At 39.4% G+C, this 21,378-nt stretch overlaps 1 protein-coding gene across 2 annotated transcripts in view; it reads left to right on the top strand.

Annotated features, from left to right (window-relative positions):
• Window positions 1-259: 259 nt before the first annotated feature.
• bmpr2b (bone morphogenetic protein receptor, type II b (serine/threonine kinase)) overlaps window positions 260-21,378 on the top strand; it is an 80,702-nt gene continuing 59,583 nt past the window's right edge. For both annotated transcript variants that reach the window (XM_081368478.1, XM_081368479.1), the window contains exon 1: window positions 260-1,256. In XM_081368478.1, the coding sequence (XP_081224604.1) occupies window positions 1,178-1,256 (79 nt within the window). In that variant the 5' untranslated portion in view covers window positions 260-1,177. The remainder of the gene's footprint in view (window positions 1,257-21,378) is intronic.

A 21,378-nucleotide genomic window follows, 5' to 3' on the forward strand; every position in this document is an offset into this window, starting at 1 on the left:
TGTTGCTTTACTTACAGGGTCACCAGGGGGCGCTGTTTGTATGGAAAGATCGTCTGGCCTCAAGTCACCCACATGCACATCACTGTCTGTCGTAGTCTAACCTTGCTCAACTTTGATAGTATCAACCGAAAGGCGCAATCAAAATACAAGCAGTCCAACTTCAAAATAATTACAAGTGACCTTTGCGTATAAAATGCAGTAGTAAGCGTGGTGTTTTGGCGGAAACTAATGTAACCATGGTAAATTTGTAAGGGTGAAAGGAGAGAAAGAAAGCGACACAATTTTGAATTGGATTGAGAGAGAGAGAGAGGGAGGGAGAGAGAGAGAGAGAGAGGGAGAGAGAGGTGGGGGTGGAGGAGTAGGACTTGGCTACCCTTCATCTGTCTGCTCTAGGCGGAGCTGAAGTTACCGAGAGCGGCCGCGGGAGCTCAACACGATCCGCGAGGCGATAATCATCCACACCGGGAGAAATGCGTTAATTTACCCGAGCAGACCCTGACCCGCGATCAGTTTACCGACCATCATCGACTGAGAGTCACTGCGCTGTTTATCAAAGGCCTCTGTCGCTTTGGATCGGACTCAATGTCGCTCCTGTTCAGCCGCTTGAACCAACCGATGGGTTTGACGCGTTCTGCCCTAGATTTCCTTCATTTCAGAAACATTATGCAGGAATAAAATTGGATAAAGCCGGGAAATGTCGGGCATGTCGCCAGCTCGTGAAGCTAAACATCGACTGAAACGGGCTGACACGAAGAAACCTGACCCATATTGATATACTGCTCGAGCGTCTGGACCAGAACCAAATAGATCGAAACTAAATCTTGTTTGTAAACGCTGATAACAACCGAGACGTGATCACAGCAATTTTAAGCCCTCTCTTAAAAAGGCTGAAGACATGCGAGGATTGCATGAAGTGTAATCGCTCAAACTCCGAACCAGCATGGAGAAAATGTGTTTATAATCTATTTATCAAAGCACACAGAAACCCAAAGGCATCTAAAATCATGCATTGCCTCCAAACCTATATCTGCACGTCTCATTTCGGACTATTCCCTCCGAGCACATGAGCTTGAACTTCGTTCGATAGAGAAGAGGGGGAAAAAAAGGAAATCTACTGGAACTTTTTTTTTTTTTTTTGGAGCTGAACCCATCCAGAAGCACCAGGACTATCACCAGGATGAGAGTGCGGATCCTAAACCGAACATCAGTACTGTCACTGGGGCTGTGCTCAATGCTTCTGCTCGGTGCTGTGGCTGGTAAATATGCTTCAGATCTACATTTCAACTATTTAACTAATATTATGTGTATCCATAGTACAGAGTCCATGTCACGTTATGTGCGTGTTGTTCATTAGAATCGGTTTACTGTACAAATGTGAACTGTCTGGACTGTCGTGCTTCATATTGCTTTGCTGGTTCACTATTACTGAGTGATGTATTGAGGTGCATCTTGTTTCAATAGCTTGAACTTGAAGGGCGTCTTCTGTGTTAGTCTAGTTAAAATAAAGTGGATTTACTTTGACAGTTACACAAGCAGGTGATTTTAGTGCTACAAAGATTAGACCTAGAGAGAATATTCCTGAATATTGGGAATATGCAGAAGTTCATTGGTTATATATAGTATTGGATTTGCATATTAGTTGTAACTTAAATTGTTTTGATGGATTTGTGATGATTTAGTTTGTGCATTGATGCATTTCCTGAAAACATTGGAAGCCTGTTGGTACAATAGCACAGTGATGGTGTCAGATGGTAATATTATGGTTCATGTTTCTTAATTATTATCTTAAAAAAAAAGGTTGCCTTAAAATTCCAAGTACAATCAACTTGAATGTTTAAGTCATTTCAACTTAAATTACATTAAACTGAGTAAATAATGTATTCAGTTATTAACTTATTTTAATGAGCTGCAAATAAGTAATATGTAAGTTGTCATAACTTATTGATCATATTCTTTTTACAGTGTGGTATTTAAACATATATTTTTTTTTATTATGGGGCATGTCCTAAAATCTTGGTATTGCCATGGTACTTTTTTAGTGCTCTTGTTTTGTCTGTATTTTGAATGTTTTTTGTCTTTTGAATGCGGCAAATGTTTTGACAAAGTTTCCTGGTATATGAATCAAGACTCAAGTTTTCAGTCATTAGTCAGTGGTCACATATTATGGTGAATCCTGTGTTTGGTAGTTTGATGTCAGTATAATGAACTTTAATAATGTTTTAGTCTGTTTAAACTGAAGTGTTTTGACTCTGCATTGGTCAGTTACACAGGCAGACGCTTTTGGGAATATTTGGAGAGAAATTAGAAACGTTTCTGCCTGGATTGTTGGTTTCATAATCAGATGATGGCTTGCTCATAGGCTATATGTCTGTTTTAGGACTCGAAATACAGAATTACAAAAACTAAACTGTTGCAATTTTTTGTGTGTGAAAATGTTGGCAATAGTGTAGTGCTGGATCAAGTTAAAATAAGGCTGTGTGTGTGTATAAGTCACACAGACTGGGGATCATTATCAGAAAGTGTGTTTTGATGTCTGTTTCTTGTCTCGTGCTTTCATATGGATCAGATCGACCGTGCTGTTTGTCGGCCATTTGAGGCTGTTTACCCTGATGTTATGTGCGGTTGGTCATCAGATCAGAAGCATGTGATTATTGTACCATTGATTGTTTTGAGACCCTTAAAGTCGCTAGAGCATTACAGGAATGTGATGAACGGATATATTTCCCTATGCTGTACACAATAATTCATTCAAGTCTGTTCCCTAATTAAGCGTCAATTACTAGACTTACAGAGTTTTGTAGGGTAGTTATTGTTTATGTGAGCTAACTGCATGCTAGTTGGAAATGTATTTTGGGTTCAGCCTTGACCTCGGTGAGATAACGGTCTCTGTCTCCACTTGTACAGTAGATTATGGAGAGGATGGAAGGAGAAGGGGATTACGACAGTATGTCAGTTGTGCTCTATTCCTCAAAGGTGCACTCATTTACTCCTAAAGAAATTAGAACTTTTGACAAATATGTTTAAAATGTCTTACACTCATGGAGGCTGCCATGTTGAGATCACATGACCTACAGTGTCATGCAATTTAAAGAGTTCTGTGAAAAATAAAAATACCAATTTGTAAATAGTTTTACCTTTTCATTTATATTTGAAATAAATAATTGTTGTTTATCAGATAATCCTGAAAAATATATATTATGGTTTCCACAAAAATGTTAAGCAGAACAACTGTTTTCAACATTGATAAAAATAATACATATTTATTGAGCAGCAAATCAGCATATCAGAATGTTTTCTGAAGGATCATGTGACACTGAAAACTGGAGTAATGCTGAAAATTCAGCTTTGCCATCACATGAATAAATTACTTTTATTTAAGTTATTTTAATTTGTAATAATATTTCACAACAATATTAATGTTTTTACTGTATTTTTGATCAGATAAATGCAGCCTTGGTGAGCAGAAGTGAATTCTTTCAAAAGCACAAAAGTCTTACTGAACCCAAACTTTTGAACTGTAGAATGGAAAGGAATACAACAAAAGTTGTTTTCTTTTTTGATAAGAAACAGAAAAGCTTGTCAATGTTGATTTGTCAGTATGAAGTCCAAGACCACTGGGATGAATAAGAGCCAGCAAAATATATCCAAAACATTAATGAGTGCAGCTTAAAGTCGAACGGAAAGTAAGATCCTTAGATTCTCTAATATTCACATTGGGAATATGCAGGATTTGTATACAGCAAGCATATGCATCAACAACAACAAAAATCAGTTACAAATCACCACACTTTTTATTTGATTGTGTCACTTTTACCTTACAGTTCTGTAATGATACCATGGTACAGTGATGTGTCACATGGTACAGTAATACCATGACCCACATTACTGTATGTTTACCATACTCAAATATGGTTTGTACATGGTACTTTAAAGAATAATTGGTCCTCCTATCATGGTGGAACATGTCCAATATGTTGGTATTATCATACTAGGCTACTTTGTTGTTAATGCTCTGTTTGTTTTTGTCTTTGAATGCAGCAAGTGCATCCACAAAAATATCTCCTTTATATTATATTAATCCAGATAATTTCCAGTCATGAAAATAACTCAGTATTGATTTTGAGAAATGGAAGAGCTAGAGAGACTGCTTTTATAGTTATTATGAGTCATAACTTAAGCTATGATTTTAAATTTCATCTATGGTTGAACCCTATGGTTGGCACACCAATAGAAATGGCTCATTCACATTTCAAATAAAGTCAATCTCCAACAAAAGCTTCTTGTCAGATTCCTTTCAGCTGAGTGTTATCGCCATACTAATTCTCCTTAGTTAAAGTGATCGTACTAGGTCACATAATATTCCACCATCACCTGTCCTTCAAACCCACAGGTCCCGCGAGGAATGTGATTTCAGCTTTGCGGTTGTGACTACAGAGGTAAGACCACACAATGGAGATGACATGGTAATTAAAAGTGTGGTCTTGTCCAACCATGCTGGTAAACCGGTTCGTGGACTCGTCACAAGCTCATTTTAAAGCCGTTAGGAGCTGCCATAGTGATTTAGATCTGGATGGGTAGTTAGTTTCACTTGAGGGAGTTTAGTACTGCAATGTGCCGCAGTTGGGGTTGGGCCTTTCAGGAACCAGCGACAGGACGTTTTGTCGAGCATGGAAAAGATTAAGATGAAGGGGAGGCTGTACGGTGCGCGAGAGTCATTACCCCGTCTGTGACCGCTGTGAGAGCATGAAGCTATGGATCTTTTGCCACTCTGCTAAGCCCATCAGCACTCATTACTCATATACACACACATGTGTAACATGACCATTAAGGCTCTGGCGATAGTTCATACACGGTATTGGCGCTTTTCAGAGATGACAGGCCGTGGTATGAGATTCTAGCTGGGCCATGAAGAGAGACATTGTGTTCTTGATCAAGGACGTTCTGTGGAGACTGTGCATCAATTTCTGGATAATGGACTGTGCACCATGTTAGAAACACAATTAAGCCTGTGTCTTGACCCATGTCTTATCTTGGACACAGTATCTGAACTTGCTGACAAACTAGCAGCTTATTTCACACACATTGGCAGAATTTCTCAGGCTTTGCCTAGTGACTTTTTTTATATATATAAAAAGAAATTATATTACGTATAAAACTATTATGGTTTTTTTTTGACACGGTACCATTTACATAAAAAATTTTAAATGTACATTTTTACATTACATGCTTTTATCTAACATGACTTTGAACACAATAACACATAACAAACAATGTTTGCAGTCATGATACTGTGTTTATGATAGTTGGTAGTTGGTACCATTGGTACCAGTACTATTTTTTATATACAGTACTGTTTAATGTGTTTTAAAACAAAGTCTGTGGTCACACAAAGGCTCCATTTATCAGATCAAAAATACAGTAAAAACAGTAATATGAAATATCATTACAAGTTAAAATAACTGTTTTCTATTTGAATGTTTTTTAAAATCTAATTTATTCCTGTGACAGAAAAGCTGAATTTTCAGCATCATTACTCCAGGAGTGTCACATGATGCGTCAGAAATCATGCTGATTTGCTGCTCAAAAAACGTTTCCTATTATTATTATTATCTCCAAAAAACATTTATTTGAAATTGAAATCTTTTGTAGCATAAAATGTCTTTACAGTCACTTTTGATCAGTTTAATGCATCCTTAATTCTTTGCTGAATAAAAAAAAAAAATCATACTAACCCCAAACTTTTAAAAGCCTGCTGATTACTGTTTGTTCTAAACGTACAGTATGGCATTTTTCGCCACTAGGGGTCGCTAACCTATTTACAATAACAAAGGCTTAGATTGATGACGCAACATTTGCTAAGAATTATGGATCTTGTCGTCAACGTCAAGCCGACCGATCTAATAATGTTTATGGATGACTGAATACATCGATGTTTTTATCATGACTGTGATATGAAGCAGTTCGGGATTGCTAAGAGACAGCTATCAGCTCCACATGCGACGCAAGTCCCGCGGATATAAAAGGAATATGGACATTTCATTCTACCAAACAACACGCAGAATTACAACTCACATATCAGTTTATTAGACAAATTAAACTTGTGAGGTAACGCAGCGATGTTTCACTTGGTCTAGCATTACACTAGCACACTAAACTGCATTTCAATGTGTTTAAATGTATGTGTTAGTTTGTCTGTATGAGACTAGCAGTAAGCTAGATCAACATTAGAATAACATACAGATCATATTCTGACATTTTATCATTGTTGAACTATAAAACATTGATTAGTTTTATGTAAATGTGCTCACCTGTTTAATAAAGTACATGTAGGAGCGGTCGAAGTCTCGGACGTGGAGCTCTCATTTATATACTGTCTATGGGAGCTCTCGGCATCTCGAAAACACTGCGCTGATATTGATTCTCGTTTTAGTTCTCCTTTTTTATCCAAAGTCTGCTTGCCATGGTCCATAATGTTTGAACGAAACAACAACAGCGTGCAAATAGACATTGCGAACTACAAAGTTTTCCGCGTCAGTTGCTTTGGTTACTATCAGACGGCTCTGGTTCATAGCTCTGGTTGCCATGGCAGCACGAGCGGAAACCAGGGACAACGCGGATATGACGGCATTGGCGGCAACAAAACGGAAATAAAGAAACGGGACGTTTCTCAAATTAAATTACAAATTTCTCCTGGTTTGAAAGTTGTTGGAAACAGTCGGGATAATGTAAGTACACAACAAAAAAAAATATATAACATAGATATAGTGATTTTTGCTATTTTCAAAGCAAAAGTTACATATTGTGCCTTTAAACCAACTGTTGTGAAAAATGGAAATATTTGTTAAAAAAATTTAATATTAAGTTAGCTTTTAACATACTACAGTTTAAAAGCTTTAGCTAAACTTTTCATTTTCTATCCTACAGTACATTCAAATAAATTAAGTAAAATAAAAATATTAGTATTTTCCTCCATGCAATACTATACGTATATTATTATAGGCCAGGCTTAAAGTGCAACACTTAATTTTCTACAAAATATAATGGGAGCTCCCTGCTCCATCTCTATTTTGATAGTTTTACCATAGTATACCATCCAATACCACTTTACCAGAGTATGCTTTACATATGTGCTGCTGTTCTTACTTAAAACTCTGGTTTTCACGTTTCTTCCTTTTCATCACGCCAAAGGGGTTAACTTAAAATTACACACAGGGAAGTGTTACGTTGGATCCCATTCTGTAATTACCCAAATATATGATTTCAAACGTCTGGTCTTAATATAATTTCCTTTGAGGTTTTCCATCGCTCTAATTTGAGCATTTTATGAGCAAAGATGATTATCTCTGCGGAACTTAAAACGAGTGCAAATTAGCACAGACGTGACGCTCTGTGATATTTCCTGATGTTTTCTTTGAGACACACCGTAGTCCCGCCGTAGCGGTGTGTTTGTTGCCCTGTGTGTTATGTGTTAGCGTCTGCGTCTCTGAGCTGTCGGCCTTTAAGGAATTTGCCCGTCTGTCTGTGGGGGAGGGCGGGAAGTAGGAGTTGGCTGTCTCACTCTGTCAAGCATTTCCACGTTTTTGATTTGTACTCTGATAGCAGTTCAGGATGGGTGTGCCAAATGCATGTGTGCATTGGTTGTGTGTCATTGCTCAGCACGATATATGGTATTGCATGTCATGTCAGCGTGGCGTCTGCGTTTTTTGCTGTGTGTATCACGTATATAGCTGTCTGTAGCGTGACACTTCAAAATAAAGCAGCAAATGCACAGATTTTCTGTTCTTGAAGTTCACTGTTGTTTTTCGGTGCGCATTTCCTCTTGTTTGTGTGTTTTGGCGTGTGTGTGGTTGGGGGTCTGGAGTGTGTAGCCCTGCACTAGCAGGATTTAGACTAAACAATGTATCTCTCGTTGGCTCCAGGGGCAGGCGGCTGGGGAGGAAAGAGAGAGAGAGAGAGAGAGAGAGAGAGAGAGAGAGAGAGAGAGACATTCCCTTGCGGTGACGCCAACCCCCCCCCCCAACACATTCACATAGTGCCCTCCGTCTGCAGCCTAACTGATTGAATCTGAGCCCCCTCCTCTGATAGACTCTCCCCCCTTCCAAGTTCCAAACGCAGTTCACACACTAATTGTAAAATCATTTCACTTGAGGAATGTAATGTGGCCCCTTTGCAGTTCTTCACGTTGCTTCGGGGGGCAAAACACCAGTTTCTAGATCTCGTTTCGATCTTGTTCTTTTTATGCGTCTCTAATCGCTCACGTCCCTCAGGTTTCTGAGAGCCGCTTATTTTGTTGTCATTATTTTCCTCGCTTACTCCCTTCGTAAAATTACGACTCCGGTTTATGGGTTTGTTGCGTCGTTTACCGTCCTTCTGAGGTGGATGGTGCACACTGTGGTGGCTTAAAGGAATAGTTCACCCAAAGTATGACTTTCTTTCTTCTGCTGAACACAAAAGAAGATATTTTGAAGAAAGTCGGTAACCAAACGACTGATGGACCCCATTGACTTCCATAGTAGGAAAAAAAAATACTATGGAAGTCAATGGGGACCAGCAACTGTTTAATTACCAACCTTCTTTAAAATATCTTCTTTTGTGTTTAGCAGAAGAAAGGAAATCATACAGGTTTGGAACAACTTGAGGGAGAGTAAATGATGACAGAATTTTCATTTTTGGGTGAACTATCCCTTTAACACTATAATTCTTACTGTATTGTATTTAATGTGCAAATTTCACAGCATTTGAATTGTCAACGTCATCAAAACTGTGTTGTAAAATCTGTTTACAACTGTGGCCTATGCTCACAGGTCCAGTGGGGCCCAATCACTATGAGGACAAATTATATATTTTTAAAATTATTGTTATTATTTTACTCTATTGCTTAAACTCTGTAAGACAATTACTTTATAAATTAATACAAATTAAAATATCACTGTTGGGCAGAAACCTCATATCTGCATATTTCATCTTTTTTTTCATAAATCATTACTATTTGTCACCCTTTACGTCTCTCTGTCGGTGGGCTTTGCAAATATTTAACCAATGAAAAGTATTAAAAAGAGTTTGTGATTAAACCTCATAACTCCATAGGCTCCTCAAACTTTCAGCATAACTCCACCCCGGCTATATTGTGAATGAAGTGCTGTAGACGTTTTGGACCGTCTCTGCTTATACATATATAAGGCTAATGTTTTATGTATTGGAGGAGCGGAGAAGAGTGTCTTAAGCCCTATTCGTACGGGATTAGTATTATCTGGGGACCTCGTGCGATTTGGAAACTACCCACCCACATCTGAATTTTGTGTGGCGCATTCGCACGGGATAAGCGAAGCCTGTGATTTTACTTGAATTTACTGACTTATCTCCCAGATATGATGTCAGTAGGCTATTGCTTGGAAATGTCTTGTCGTTATTATAGGTCTAGCTGTATGATGTATCATAAACAGAAGATTGTTCCTTACCACATGCTGCTATACATGTCATTCGTCTCCATCTAATCATGGTATTCAGCTTAGTTGTATGGTGTATAGCGATATGACCCAGCACCCAAAACACTATCAAAACACTCCAACGCAGCCTCCATTCTTTGCGAAAGATGGATAAAAAAGCGCACAGGAAACAAAAACCTTGAAAAAATTATAAACGACCCCGCCAAATCACAGAGATGCCGATTCGCACGGGACTAATATTATCACAGGACCTCGGTGTTCGGCGAAATATGGTAGGTCATTTGCGGGGGAATTTTTACTTTACAAATTACAGACATGGCCGATTCGCACGGGATTATGATGATCACTGACAACCGCAATTATTAAAAATGACTAGAGGTCACCAGGTAATACTTATCCCGTGCGAATAGGGCTTTACCATTTGTTGTCAAGTCATAGCTAATACTGTCTTAAATAGCCTGTGTGAAGCACTTCATCTTTTATAACTTGATGAGATTTTGACCAAATGTGTAATTGTTTGAAAAATATATAAATAAATAATTACTTCATGACCGCTAAAAAATTGCATTCTATATAGTATGAATGGGTGTAGTATGAATATAATCTGGATGTACTACATCTGCCATGTTGTCATTATCATGTGACCTACCAGCGTCAGTTGTGTCGCTTCACTGCGATTCACAAATCCTCTCCCGCGGCCTCATGGGATAGTAAAGTGCCCATCGTATGCACACTTCAGAATCCCACCGGAAGTAGTAGGTCATACAGGTACCTTTTGCCTACTCTTTTATGAGCTCTGTGAATTTGGACATACTATTGTTTATACTTGTTTTAGCAAGGAAAAGGCCTTTTAGTATCATTCTAAAAACTTCCTCTTTCAGGTTGTGGTATACGTGCCTTTTTGCAGTGAAATCATCACTGATTTTTATAAAGTACATGTAAGAATAACATTTATATTGTCATTAACTTTTCAAGATGAACACTTACTGGACTGAAGCAACTGAAGGTTTACTTGCCCCCCCCCCCCCACACTCATTTATTTATTTATAAAAAAAACATGTTAACGTGATTATTAAATATGATACATCAGGTTTGTGAGCCAGTGCTCATCTGTATATGGTTCTGGAAATTCTGCACCATGCTTTTCACAGTAACCGTAATTGTTTTTGCAACTATCCATGCTCAACGAGATAGTCTGCCCTGTTGCTCTCACTACACAAAGACTGTTTAGTCTTGCAATGTGTTGACTGTTGTTATTCTAGTACATGTTGTAGATAGACCATTGTCAGGGTAAATGATTTAATATGGGGCGAATGAATCAGCAGAGATATCTCCTTTGCAGCTAACAGCCGCAACTATTTGTTTAATTAAAAGATTCTATGAAACGATGAGCAACTAGTCCTCATAATCAGCGGCCCATCTCCCATCCAACATTTCATGGTAGGGCCAACGTAGGCATTTTGGACACTAAATAGTTTTTCCATGAGGTTCAAATGAATCTCATATATAATCTGACTAGGGCTAATTCAGATCGGGCCACCGTGGAACCTGTGGATAAAACCATTTTGGGCCCAAACCTCAAGCCCAAATCGTGCTGACATTAACCTCACCATGAAATGTTGTCGCTCTCCCTAGCAAATATATTACGGCTGCTGAACTTTCAGCTTGCCACCACAGGAATAAATTACATTTTAAAAATATATTAAAATAGAAAACTGTTATTTTAAATGAATACAATTTCACATTATCACTGTTTTACTGTATAAGCGGTTTGGAGGATGGATAGCGAAGGTTTTCGGGTGCCAATAACATTAGTGCAATCAACAGTGTTTCCCATATAATAGGTGATATTAAATTTCACCAGACGAGCAAATGATTACCTTTGATCCGAATTTAATTTATGATAAATATAAATCATATATATTGATTAAGTATAGATATATAGATTAAATATAAATTAAGATTATTAGTACTTATGATTAAACACTGATGTTCACTGTGCTTCTGCTCTTCTAATTGCCTTTAAAAAGTGACACCGATAGAGTAAAACCATTTTGATTAAATGTACCTCTAGTAAATATTTAGCCAATCTAATGGGTTAAATTTGGCAGTGCTAATATCAAAGGAAGTACCAGCACCTATTTTTTTTCCCACTTTGAGCACCAACACAAGCACACACCCTCAGTCTAGCTCACATTAAAATGCAGTGGCTCTCCTCTGGCTATCTGCCACATTCAGTCCATCGCTCTGTTCCTCTTTACTCCAGCTGTCTATGAGCACCGTTGAGCCTGCTTTCAGAAACATGCAGCAGTTTACGCTGTCATGAAATAGCAGATGCAGCTTTGATAAATTGATTTGTTACGTCGAAGAATGATCTGCGACCTGCACAAAATTGCATTAAAATGGTCTGGGTTGTACAAAATGGCATAATGTTTCTAAGTAACTGCTTTTATTATGTGAGGCTTTGTCTATTTGTTTTGCTCAAATCGAGCAGAGGCTAAAAAAAAGAATCTTGATTATTTCTCCTTTTGGTTAAATATTTTTCACAATTCCTCTCCAGATCTTGTGGTAAAGTTGAAGTCGACATGAAACGAAAGTTTCGATAGTCTTTTCTTCCTTATTGTGATTTCTGAGTGAATACAAGAAATATAGGGCAGGACTTGATTTTGACAATCAGGAATTGATTGGATCGTCAGATCATTGTGATGTCATCTGAGTGACAGGTTGTCCCGCCCTCGCGCCAGTAAACGCGTCATCAGAGAAGAGAAAAGATGTCACTGCAAGAGGGAGGTGAAGTTAATTTGATTAAAGATTACAAGGGCTCAAAAAAAAAGTTGTGCACGATAAATTGTTTATAATAAATACTGCAATATTGCATGAAAAAATTTGCATTTTTATTTCATGGTGACTTTAATGTGTAAATACATCCAGGTTGGACGAAGATGGGCATTAAAGGGTTAGTTCACCCAAAAATGAAAATTCTGTCATTAATTACTCAGCCTCATGTTGTTCCAAACCTGCAAGACTTTCGTTCATCTTCGGAACACAAATGAAGATCTTTTTGTTGAAATCTGAGAAATTTCTGTCCCTCCATTGACAGTCTACGCAACTACTACTTTGACGCTTCGAAAAGTTCATAAAGATCTTAAACGAATCCATATGAATTAAGCGGTTTAGTCGAAATTTACTAATGAGACTCGATCGCTTTATATGATGAACAGATTTAATTTAAAGGGATACTCCACTTTTTTTGGAAATAGGCTCATTTTACAACTCCCCCAGAGTTAAACAGTTGAGTTTTACCGTTTTTGAATCCATTCAGCCGATCTCCGGTTCTGGCAGTACCACTTTTAGCATAGCTTAGCATACATCATTGAAGTGGACAAGACCATTAACATTTCTCTAAAAAAATGACCAAAGAGTTTCGATATTTTTCCTATTTAAAACTGGACTCTTCTGTAGTTACATCATGCACTAAGACCGACGGAAAATGTAAAGTTGCGATTTTCTAGGCTCATATGGCTAGGAACTATACTCTCATTCCTGCGTAATAATCAAGAAACTTTACTTCCGTACCATGAGTGCAGCAGGCGTAATGATATGACGCAGCGCCTGAAAATAGGCTACCTTCCGTCAACATAACCAACGTGACAACCGGCTTGCACAGGGAGCGTTGGAAGTTACCGAGCTGGGGACTATTTTCAGGCGCTGCGTCGTATCATTACGCCTGCTGCACTCATGGTACGGCAGTAAGGTAAGTTTTTGTCCACTTCAATGATGTATGCTTTAAGCTTTTATTCACATTTAAACTTTTATTAGCGAACATAAACAGAAGCTCAACCGAACCTGCTTGATGCACGAGAACAAACCTCATTGGTTCTTGCAGAAGCTCAAACGTGCAGCATAACACGAGAATGAACCTCACTGGTTCTCACATGTCAAGTAAACATGCTTGAGCTTCTGTTCACTATAACTGATGTGTGAGTTGATGAATGTCTATGAATAAATGCCTAAATTCAATCTGTTCATCATATAAAGTGATCGAGTCTCTTCAGAAAATTTGGACTAAACCACTAAATTCATATAGATTAGCCTAGTTTTACGATCTCTTTATGACCTTTTCGAAGCGTCAAAGTGGTAGTTGCATAGCTGTCAATGGAGGGACAGAAAGCTCTTTGATTTCATCAAAAAATCTTCATTTGCGTTACGAAGATCAACGAAAGTCTTACGGGTTTGGAACGACATGAGGGTGAGTAATTAATGTATTTATTTTTGAGTGAAGTAGTAACCCTTTAAGCAGACTTTACCTCACCAAGTTGAGCCGCATTGCATTGGAAAACTTGGCGAGTCTCGTAGCCTCTCCAGCGGAGGGAGGAGGATCCATTCTCTTGCCAACAGCGCCTACATGTCTGGGTGGTGAGAGGCAAGTGCACACCAGAGCTCTCTGGATGGGAGGTGTATTTGTGGAGGGGTATTTCAAAACCCTGGCACAGCTCTCTCTGTGGTCAGAGGCTCAATTCCGAAGCTTTTCAAGCTGCCCTCCGCCACAGTCACACGGCAAACCTGATCGAGAAAAGCCAGTGGAAAAAGCAAGGAGCTGACAAACCTGCTAGCCGTTAAACACCCCTGATCTTGTTGCCATGTACTTGTTGGTGCATGAAAGGCTCGTATTTTAAGGTGACCCGCGTGTTATGTGGGTTCATTTTGAGATAAATATTGTATAACTTTTTGAACGATTAATAATGACCCTGCTGTGTGCATTTCTGCTAAATTATGAACACACTTAATGCAGTTCTCTCACGTTCCTGTTGGGTTTGTGAGCAAACATGCTCCGTCCCTGTGGAAGATTACTGTTGACACGTGCAACATCAACATTAGCTCTGCCGTCAGTGGCTTGACCTCGAGCCAAAGCTATCAACGATTTATGAATCCCAGCAAGCTGGATTCAAGATAATTTGTGTAGTATTTACGTTTTAATGAGATACAAGTTCAGCCCTCAGCTTCTGCCCGTGACAAAAATAGGTTGGCGCTGTCAGGCCCTTCTTGTGATTAATACTGTTTGGACACAGATGTTCAACTACTTTTGAAACTAGGAGTTTGTAGACATGAGTAGCCCTGATGGTACGTGTCCTCTTTCCACAAGTTATGTCTTCGTCTAGACCGATGTCCAAAATCAAAAGTGGCAGGTGGGTCAATGACATATAAGAGTATCTGATAAAAAAAAAAAATATTTTACTATCTAGTTTAAATGCATGTCTTTTTAGAAATGTACTCTTTGCATTTGTGTTGGTTTCATATGGTTTTGAGAACTTTTATACCACTTCAAGTTTTAATTTAATGATAAAAATGTCATGTTGTGTATCATGTAAAAGCAGTAATTATAGTAATTTATAATTATAAAACAGATAGTTCCGGTCCTTGATTCTGATTGGTTGAGCCGTGTTCGAAGCCGTTGTAAATTACTCAACAAACATCATACACCTGTGACCGCATTACATTAGTATTACTGTGCAACTGCCGTTTGTGATTCTTTGTTGCTGCATGTGTTGCTTAGCAACCTCCTTGGAACTACATTGCTTGGCGGAGGAATAAATGTGTTATATAACGGTATATTTTTTTGTTGCTGGTGTTTATTTTATGAATAAAATATTTAAATGAATATTTTTATGGAGTAACCGTTTTATAAAAGCAATAAGCCCCTTGAAGCCGTGTTTTACAGTGGATTTACAACAGCTAAGGGGCGTTGTTAGGCACGATGCGGAGCGGAGTTTATTACTTAAAGGGTTACTTCACCTCTGGGAAGATGAATGTGTATTTAAAATAGGTCATTTAAGTAGAAGAAATGTGAAGAAATTTTTGAATTTGGAGCTTTCTAGACTGAGAAAAGCCAGAAAATGTATTTTTGGCTTATGTGGATGAAAGACAACAACTCCCAGAATGCACTTGCTTCGCTGCCTTAGGAGGCCACGCCTACCGGTAAGAGTGTACAGTTGAAAACAACAACAAGGCTAGCTAGTCTACGTGATGAGTTTGTCAGGGATTTACAGATCGCCCAAAATGTCCGGGATTCGGCTTTTGCGTTCTACAGTCGCCATTCATCATGTTTACTGTGGCGAGCAGGACGAGGCTGACGACCGCGGTAGAACGGTGCGAGGCCGGTGGCGTCATTACTGAGACGCGCCGGGTCTCGCATCTCTCACGGAGGTGCGGGAATTTTCTTAGCAATGGTAAAACGCACATCAACCGATCACTTGTTTAGCATTCATGTAAACACTACATTCAGATTCACCAATCGGAATGAATTCAGTTAGATTGAAACAAAAGGTGTGCATGTAAACAATGAATGGCGACCGCAGAAAGCAAAAGCCGAATCCCGGACATTTTGAACGATCTCGCCCGCCGGACAAGTCCGGGAAAAGGAGGATGGTAACCCCTACTTACTCAGCTTTCTCCTACTATTCAGCTTTCTCCACAGAACAAGAGTCTGCTAGCTTAGCTTCCAAAGTAAGACGGCTGATACTGTGTACATTCTGTGAGAGATCCCACCTCCTATGGGCGGGCTGAAAACATGCGGAACAACGCCATCTACTGGCTGTAGTCTTTAGCCTCTGGCCAGAAAATCCTCCGATGACGCAAAATGACGATTTTTTTCCAGACAAAAAATGCATAAATCTCTTGTCTGAGGGGGATATGAGGGGGGAAAGCATGGTAATTCGAAAATACTACAGGTTTTCTACTAATACAAAGCTTAATGCTAAATCCTGAAGTATCCCTTTAAATCTATAGTTTCCTTATGCTGAAAATACATGGAGTGTATGCATCTTAATCATTATTTAAAAAAATGTTTTGTGAAATGACAACATTTTGAGCAAATAGCTGAGAAAATTATGTTTTAGTCAAAGACTAGGCTACATCTGGATGGGATTCAGAATGATGATCTGGGTCGACATTTCATTCGTCAACATTATAGGCAGTTATCGCTTGTTTCTGCTTCTTCTTCGCCTGTGTTTTGATCTGGAGATTCTTTACTCTTTCAGAAGATTCCTAATAGCGCTCCCTACCATATAACAGCGAAAGCCGGAAATGTCCTTCAATATCTGGGAAGCGTGGTTTCACAAATTATGGAAATTTCCTTCAATGGTGGGGAAAGAGTTAAATTCATTAGTTTAAAACATGCTCATTGAAGTGGTGTATGAATTGCATTTTTTTTTGTGAATTTTGAATTAGATTGAAAATAAGCGTCATGCCATAGACCTATACAGCGTATCACTTGCAACACATTGGTGAGCTCTTGGGTTGTAATTGTCTTGAGACAGTATTGTTTTACAGGGCCTTGCCTGGTTTGTCGTCTCTCTGGTCTTGTAGGTATATCTTCACGACCAGCCGTGTGGCTTGTAAGGAATGTGGCGGTTCTCATGTATCAAAGTCCTTCACCTTGTTAATTAGCTTGAGGGTGTGCAGGAGTGTCTTTAATTACTGTCAGTCTCTGTAATTGTTGAAAAAAGAGCCAGTCGCTTAGTGACAGTGGCTTCCTTTTTTTATGAAGTAGGATCTTCTCGCTGCGGGTTCCCATAGTGACAGCGAAGGCCTGTGGTTACTGCACATTCAGCGAGTTTTAATTATCCCAACCGCATTCACAAACCTCCTGATCCTTTGTACGGATAATCTTGGACTTCCTCCTCTGTGATGATAGGTAAATAAGTCTGGAGATTGTTAATCTGGGCGTCGTAAAGGGGCGTGATGGATGGAGACGGAGACGCCATCTGGCCGAGCAGTGGTCTGATCTGCGTGGTTTATTCCGGTCTTAGTCCCTCTACTATTCAGGCAATAGGATTAGAAAGTGTGGAAGTTACATTACTGCACACAGCTGATCTAAGATCTGTTACAGTGTTTTATGCATAAATTGGTGAGATTTGGGTGACACTGGCAAAAAGCCACAAACTAAATTAGTTGGACTAGTGTCATGGACATCCAGTGGTCGCAATCTTCTCTTCTTGACCAAACATACAAGATCATGCAGATGAAGGAACTGGGGACGCAACAACGAATCCATAAAATCAATGAAAGTGGATAATGAAAATAATCAACAATGAGTTTCATTATTGATTAGTTGGATGTGTGTTGTGACACAGAGGATCTGAGTCAGTAATGTCACTTTACAGTAAATCAAATTTGAAAAATGATTACTTAAAATACTGCAATATAATATAAAAAATGTAGATATTTTTGCACATTTGTGTCACTATGAGCCGGTCTCCTCCCTATGTCACATTTCCCTATGCAGATTTTGCAACAGTTGGTCACGTGGATTTGCTTGGTTTTGTTAGAAAGCTGCTTGGTTTGAAAGTGACTTATGTGTGTGCGGTGCTGCATACTATTGCCAATAGACAATGGACTTTTTGTCTACTAAATCTTGCCAAATATTTTTCCAAAATGTGACTGCATCTTTAATGTGAGGGATATTTTACATGGGTGTGTTGATACCTGGAGTTCTGGATAAAAAAAATAAAAATAAAAAAACTCCCAAAACTTTCTTGTGTCAGTTTGGGTCAATCTTACAATTCATTTCCAAACATATATTATTTTGCTGTTCCTACCAAAAAATCAGCCAAGTAGTGAGAAACTCACCGTTTACTCACCAAAGCCAATGTACTTCAGCTTGCAGAGTGTTCCTCTGAACATAGTCTTACTCTCATTTCTTAAATCTGTCTAAATTCTGACGTAATGATTGCCATTGTCCACAGAGAGCCAGGACAGGCTTTTCCCACATGTCTGATCCACATAAAGAGGGATCCACTGCTGTTTTAGGTCATTATAATGGTGGAGTGTGTTACTGTGAGTCTGCTGATGTGTCAGCGGTTCCCGCTGAGCTGACAGCTTCACTGCTCAAAAACCTCATCCAGAAAAGAGCGGCGTCTGAGGGGCTTAAGACTGTCCACCCCTCCCCCTCTCCAGACCACCTTCCTCAGTTGCTGGCTCATTCCAGCATTGCAGTTTTATATAATTTCTTATAGAAACCAAAATTAAGAAAAATTCTTAAAGTAAAGGTGTAGTTCAAGAGAGAACCTTTATTTATTTCGCACGGCCCCAGCCTAAGGTCAATCTTACAATTCATTTCCAAACATATATTATTTTGCTGTTCCTACCAAAAAATCAGCCAAGTAGTGAGAAACTCACCGTTTACTCACCAAAGCCAATGTACTTCAGCTTGCAGAGTGTTCCTCTGAACATAGTCTTACTCTCATTTCTTAAATCTGTCTAAATTCTGACGTAATGATTGCCATTGTCCACAGAGAGCCAGGACAGGCTTTTCCCACATGTCTGATCCACATAAAGAGGGATCCACTGCTGTTTTAGGTCATTATAATGGTGGAGTGTGTTACTGTGAGTCTGCTGATGTGTCAGCGGTTCCCGCTGAGCTGACAGCTTCACTGCTCAAAAACCTCATCCAGAAAAGAGCGGCGTCTGAGGGGCTTAAGACTGTCCACCCCTCCCCCTCTCCAGACCACCTTCCTCAGTTGCTGGCTCATTCCAGCATTGCAGTTTTATATAATTTCTTATAGAAACCAAAATTAAGAAAAATTCTTAAAGTAAAGGTGTAGTTCAAGAGAGAACCTTTATTTATTTCGCACGGCCCCAGCCTAAGGTTTTAAATCTTTTTTTTATGTGATGGCCATACAAAAAATATGGTTCTCCGTGGTTCCAAAATTGGTTGTGGGCGTATGGGATGGGCTGGATGGGTGTGAGATTTCCCGGCCTGAAATTTTGTCCCAGTCTGGCCCTGGTGAAGAGTCATCTGTATGCTGTCACTCACAAGACTGTACTCACAATAGTTTTCTGTGAAAAAAGTGTTTTAATTATATATGGTGCGGGTTGCCCCCTCAGTGTGTTTCACCATGTTAAAATAAACTATGTGGCCTGCAGTGTTTCACTAAATGATGGAGAGAATCCTCATGCTAATTGCTAAACACACTTATTTTCATGTTTTACCAGCGGAGACAAAAGTAGAATCAGTAGGCCTACCTTTAACAGCTGAACAAACAGGAAAGATCTGAGGCCAGAAGACAGAAAGACAGGCAAAAACAAAAAATGAGAATTAATACTGGTACGGCATAGACAAAATGTAAAAATCTGATGATGGACAAAATCATGAGTAGTGATGATGTCCAAGTTGCCTCTGTGTGCAGTGCAGCATCTAACACCATTGTGGTATCAGTACTTAAAGTACACACAGAACAGTAGCGCTAACGTTAGCTAAACAACTATTGAATGCACCTTTTAGACATAATATGATATACTCCAAGAGTTATGTTAAGTTGTTTACTTTAATTTTTACCTAATGCCCTGTACACATTGTACGATTTTTGGCTCTCCCTGATGAAAGATGACCAATCATGGCGATTTCTGTGGTCGTGGCTACGTCGTACAGTGAGAGAGTTCAAAAATGGCCGTTTTCAGAAGTTCAGCATGATCATCTCAGTATGTTTGCCGCTACGACCTACGTCTACTAGCCAATACAAATGCAACATGAAATGGCATATTGATCAATGCAACATGGCGCTGAAACTTAAAACTACTTACCTCAAGCTCCATTTGGATGACCATGGTTGACCACTGTTTTGGCGTACAATGTAAACAAAGGGAAAATGGGTTTGGTTGAGAATGGTTGTTTTTTCAATAGCTGGAGAATGAGATAATAAAAGTGGGAATAAAGAAAGAACCGGGCCTTAAATAAGACAAGTAAGTGAGGCGTGTGAATGTTGACAAGTGAACGTTGAAGAGAGATAGAAATATAACTCATGACTCATGCGCTGTGTGATGCATTCTGTTTTCCTTCATTCCTTGTTTATTCCTTTTCTCCAGCTCTGTTGATAAGCCGGGCCCTAATTGCATTGGACCGCTTCACTGCTTTTGTGTTTTTCAAGTGTTTATGAGGTTTTGGTTCAGCTCTCGGTGGAGTGTGTCATGGTCTACGTCGTCCCCGTCTGCGGTTTATGTTTGCTGCGCTGGCGCCGATCACCACGTCTTTGTTCTTTTGTGTGGCGTGTGTTTGTTTAGTGCGTTTTACCAGTGGCATATGTCGAGCTGCTAATGTAACACAACAAACATTGAACATGCGTGTCTGTCAATGTTGTAAATAAGCGTCAGTACACTGCATGACAGTAAGTCACTGAAGTTTCTATCTGTCAGGCCAAAGGGCCAACCAATGTTTTCTTCTCTCCCTTTTTGCCCCCTCCTCTCCCCCTCTTCTTTTTGTCCTTTTTCATGCCCCAAATGGCGTCGGCAATGCTGAGGGGAGTCTCCAAATACTCATTAGTGCATTACTGAAGTCTGGAAGTCTGCCAGCCACTCAGACGTGAGTCCGTGCAGTATTCCGCGGGAACTTAAAGGGAGGAAGGGAAAGAGGTGGGGAATTAGCGCAAAGGAGGACCGAGGGAGAAAAACAACTTTTTTTTTCTTCTTGTTTTATTTTTGAGCTCCGTATATCGGTGAGCTCTATTGGCTCTAATCCTCGTCAGGATGAGGTGCTGTATTGTGCCGTTGTGCTTTAAAGGACACGGCTAAGCTTATTTTGGTTTCGACTTTTTCCCTTTGACATTTGCTACTTCCTCATCTCATTGCCACATGAAATATAAATCAGCAAGATTAAGCCTGCGTCCTCCCCATTGAAAGGCTGACAAACGCCGGGTGTCTGAGAGTGTGTTTATGTGGATATTGAAAAGGGGACAGTGTGTAAAAAGGAGCCCGGTGTGTTTGTGGTTACTGGCATGTAATCAGATTCAGCGTCATCAATCAGGAGGAGCAGGCGCTTGTGTGAGCTCACATTTCACACCGTAAAAGCAAAAGGTGGGCTTGTGGGCCTAATGCAGCTGTGTATTAAACCAGCTCTTCTCTCTGAAAAGACTCTTGCTCTCTCCTGATGCCTTTTTAT

This window comes from Scardinius erythrophthalmus (assembly GCF_964197995.2).
Source record: "Scardinius erythrophthalmus genome assembly, chromosome: 6".
In the NCBI taxonomy this organism is placed as follows: domain Eukaryota; kingdom Metazoa; phylum Chordata; class Actinopteri; order Cypriniformes; family Leuciscidae; genus Scardinius; species Scardinius erythrophthalmus.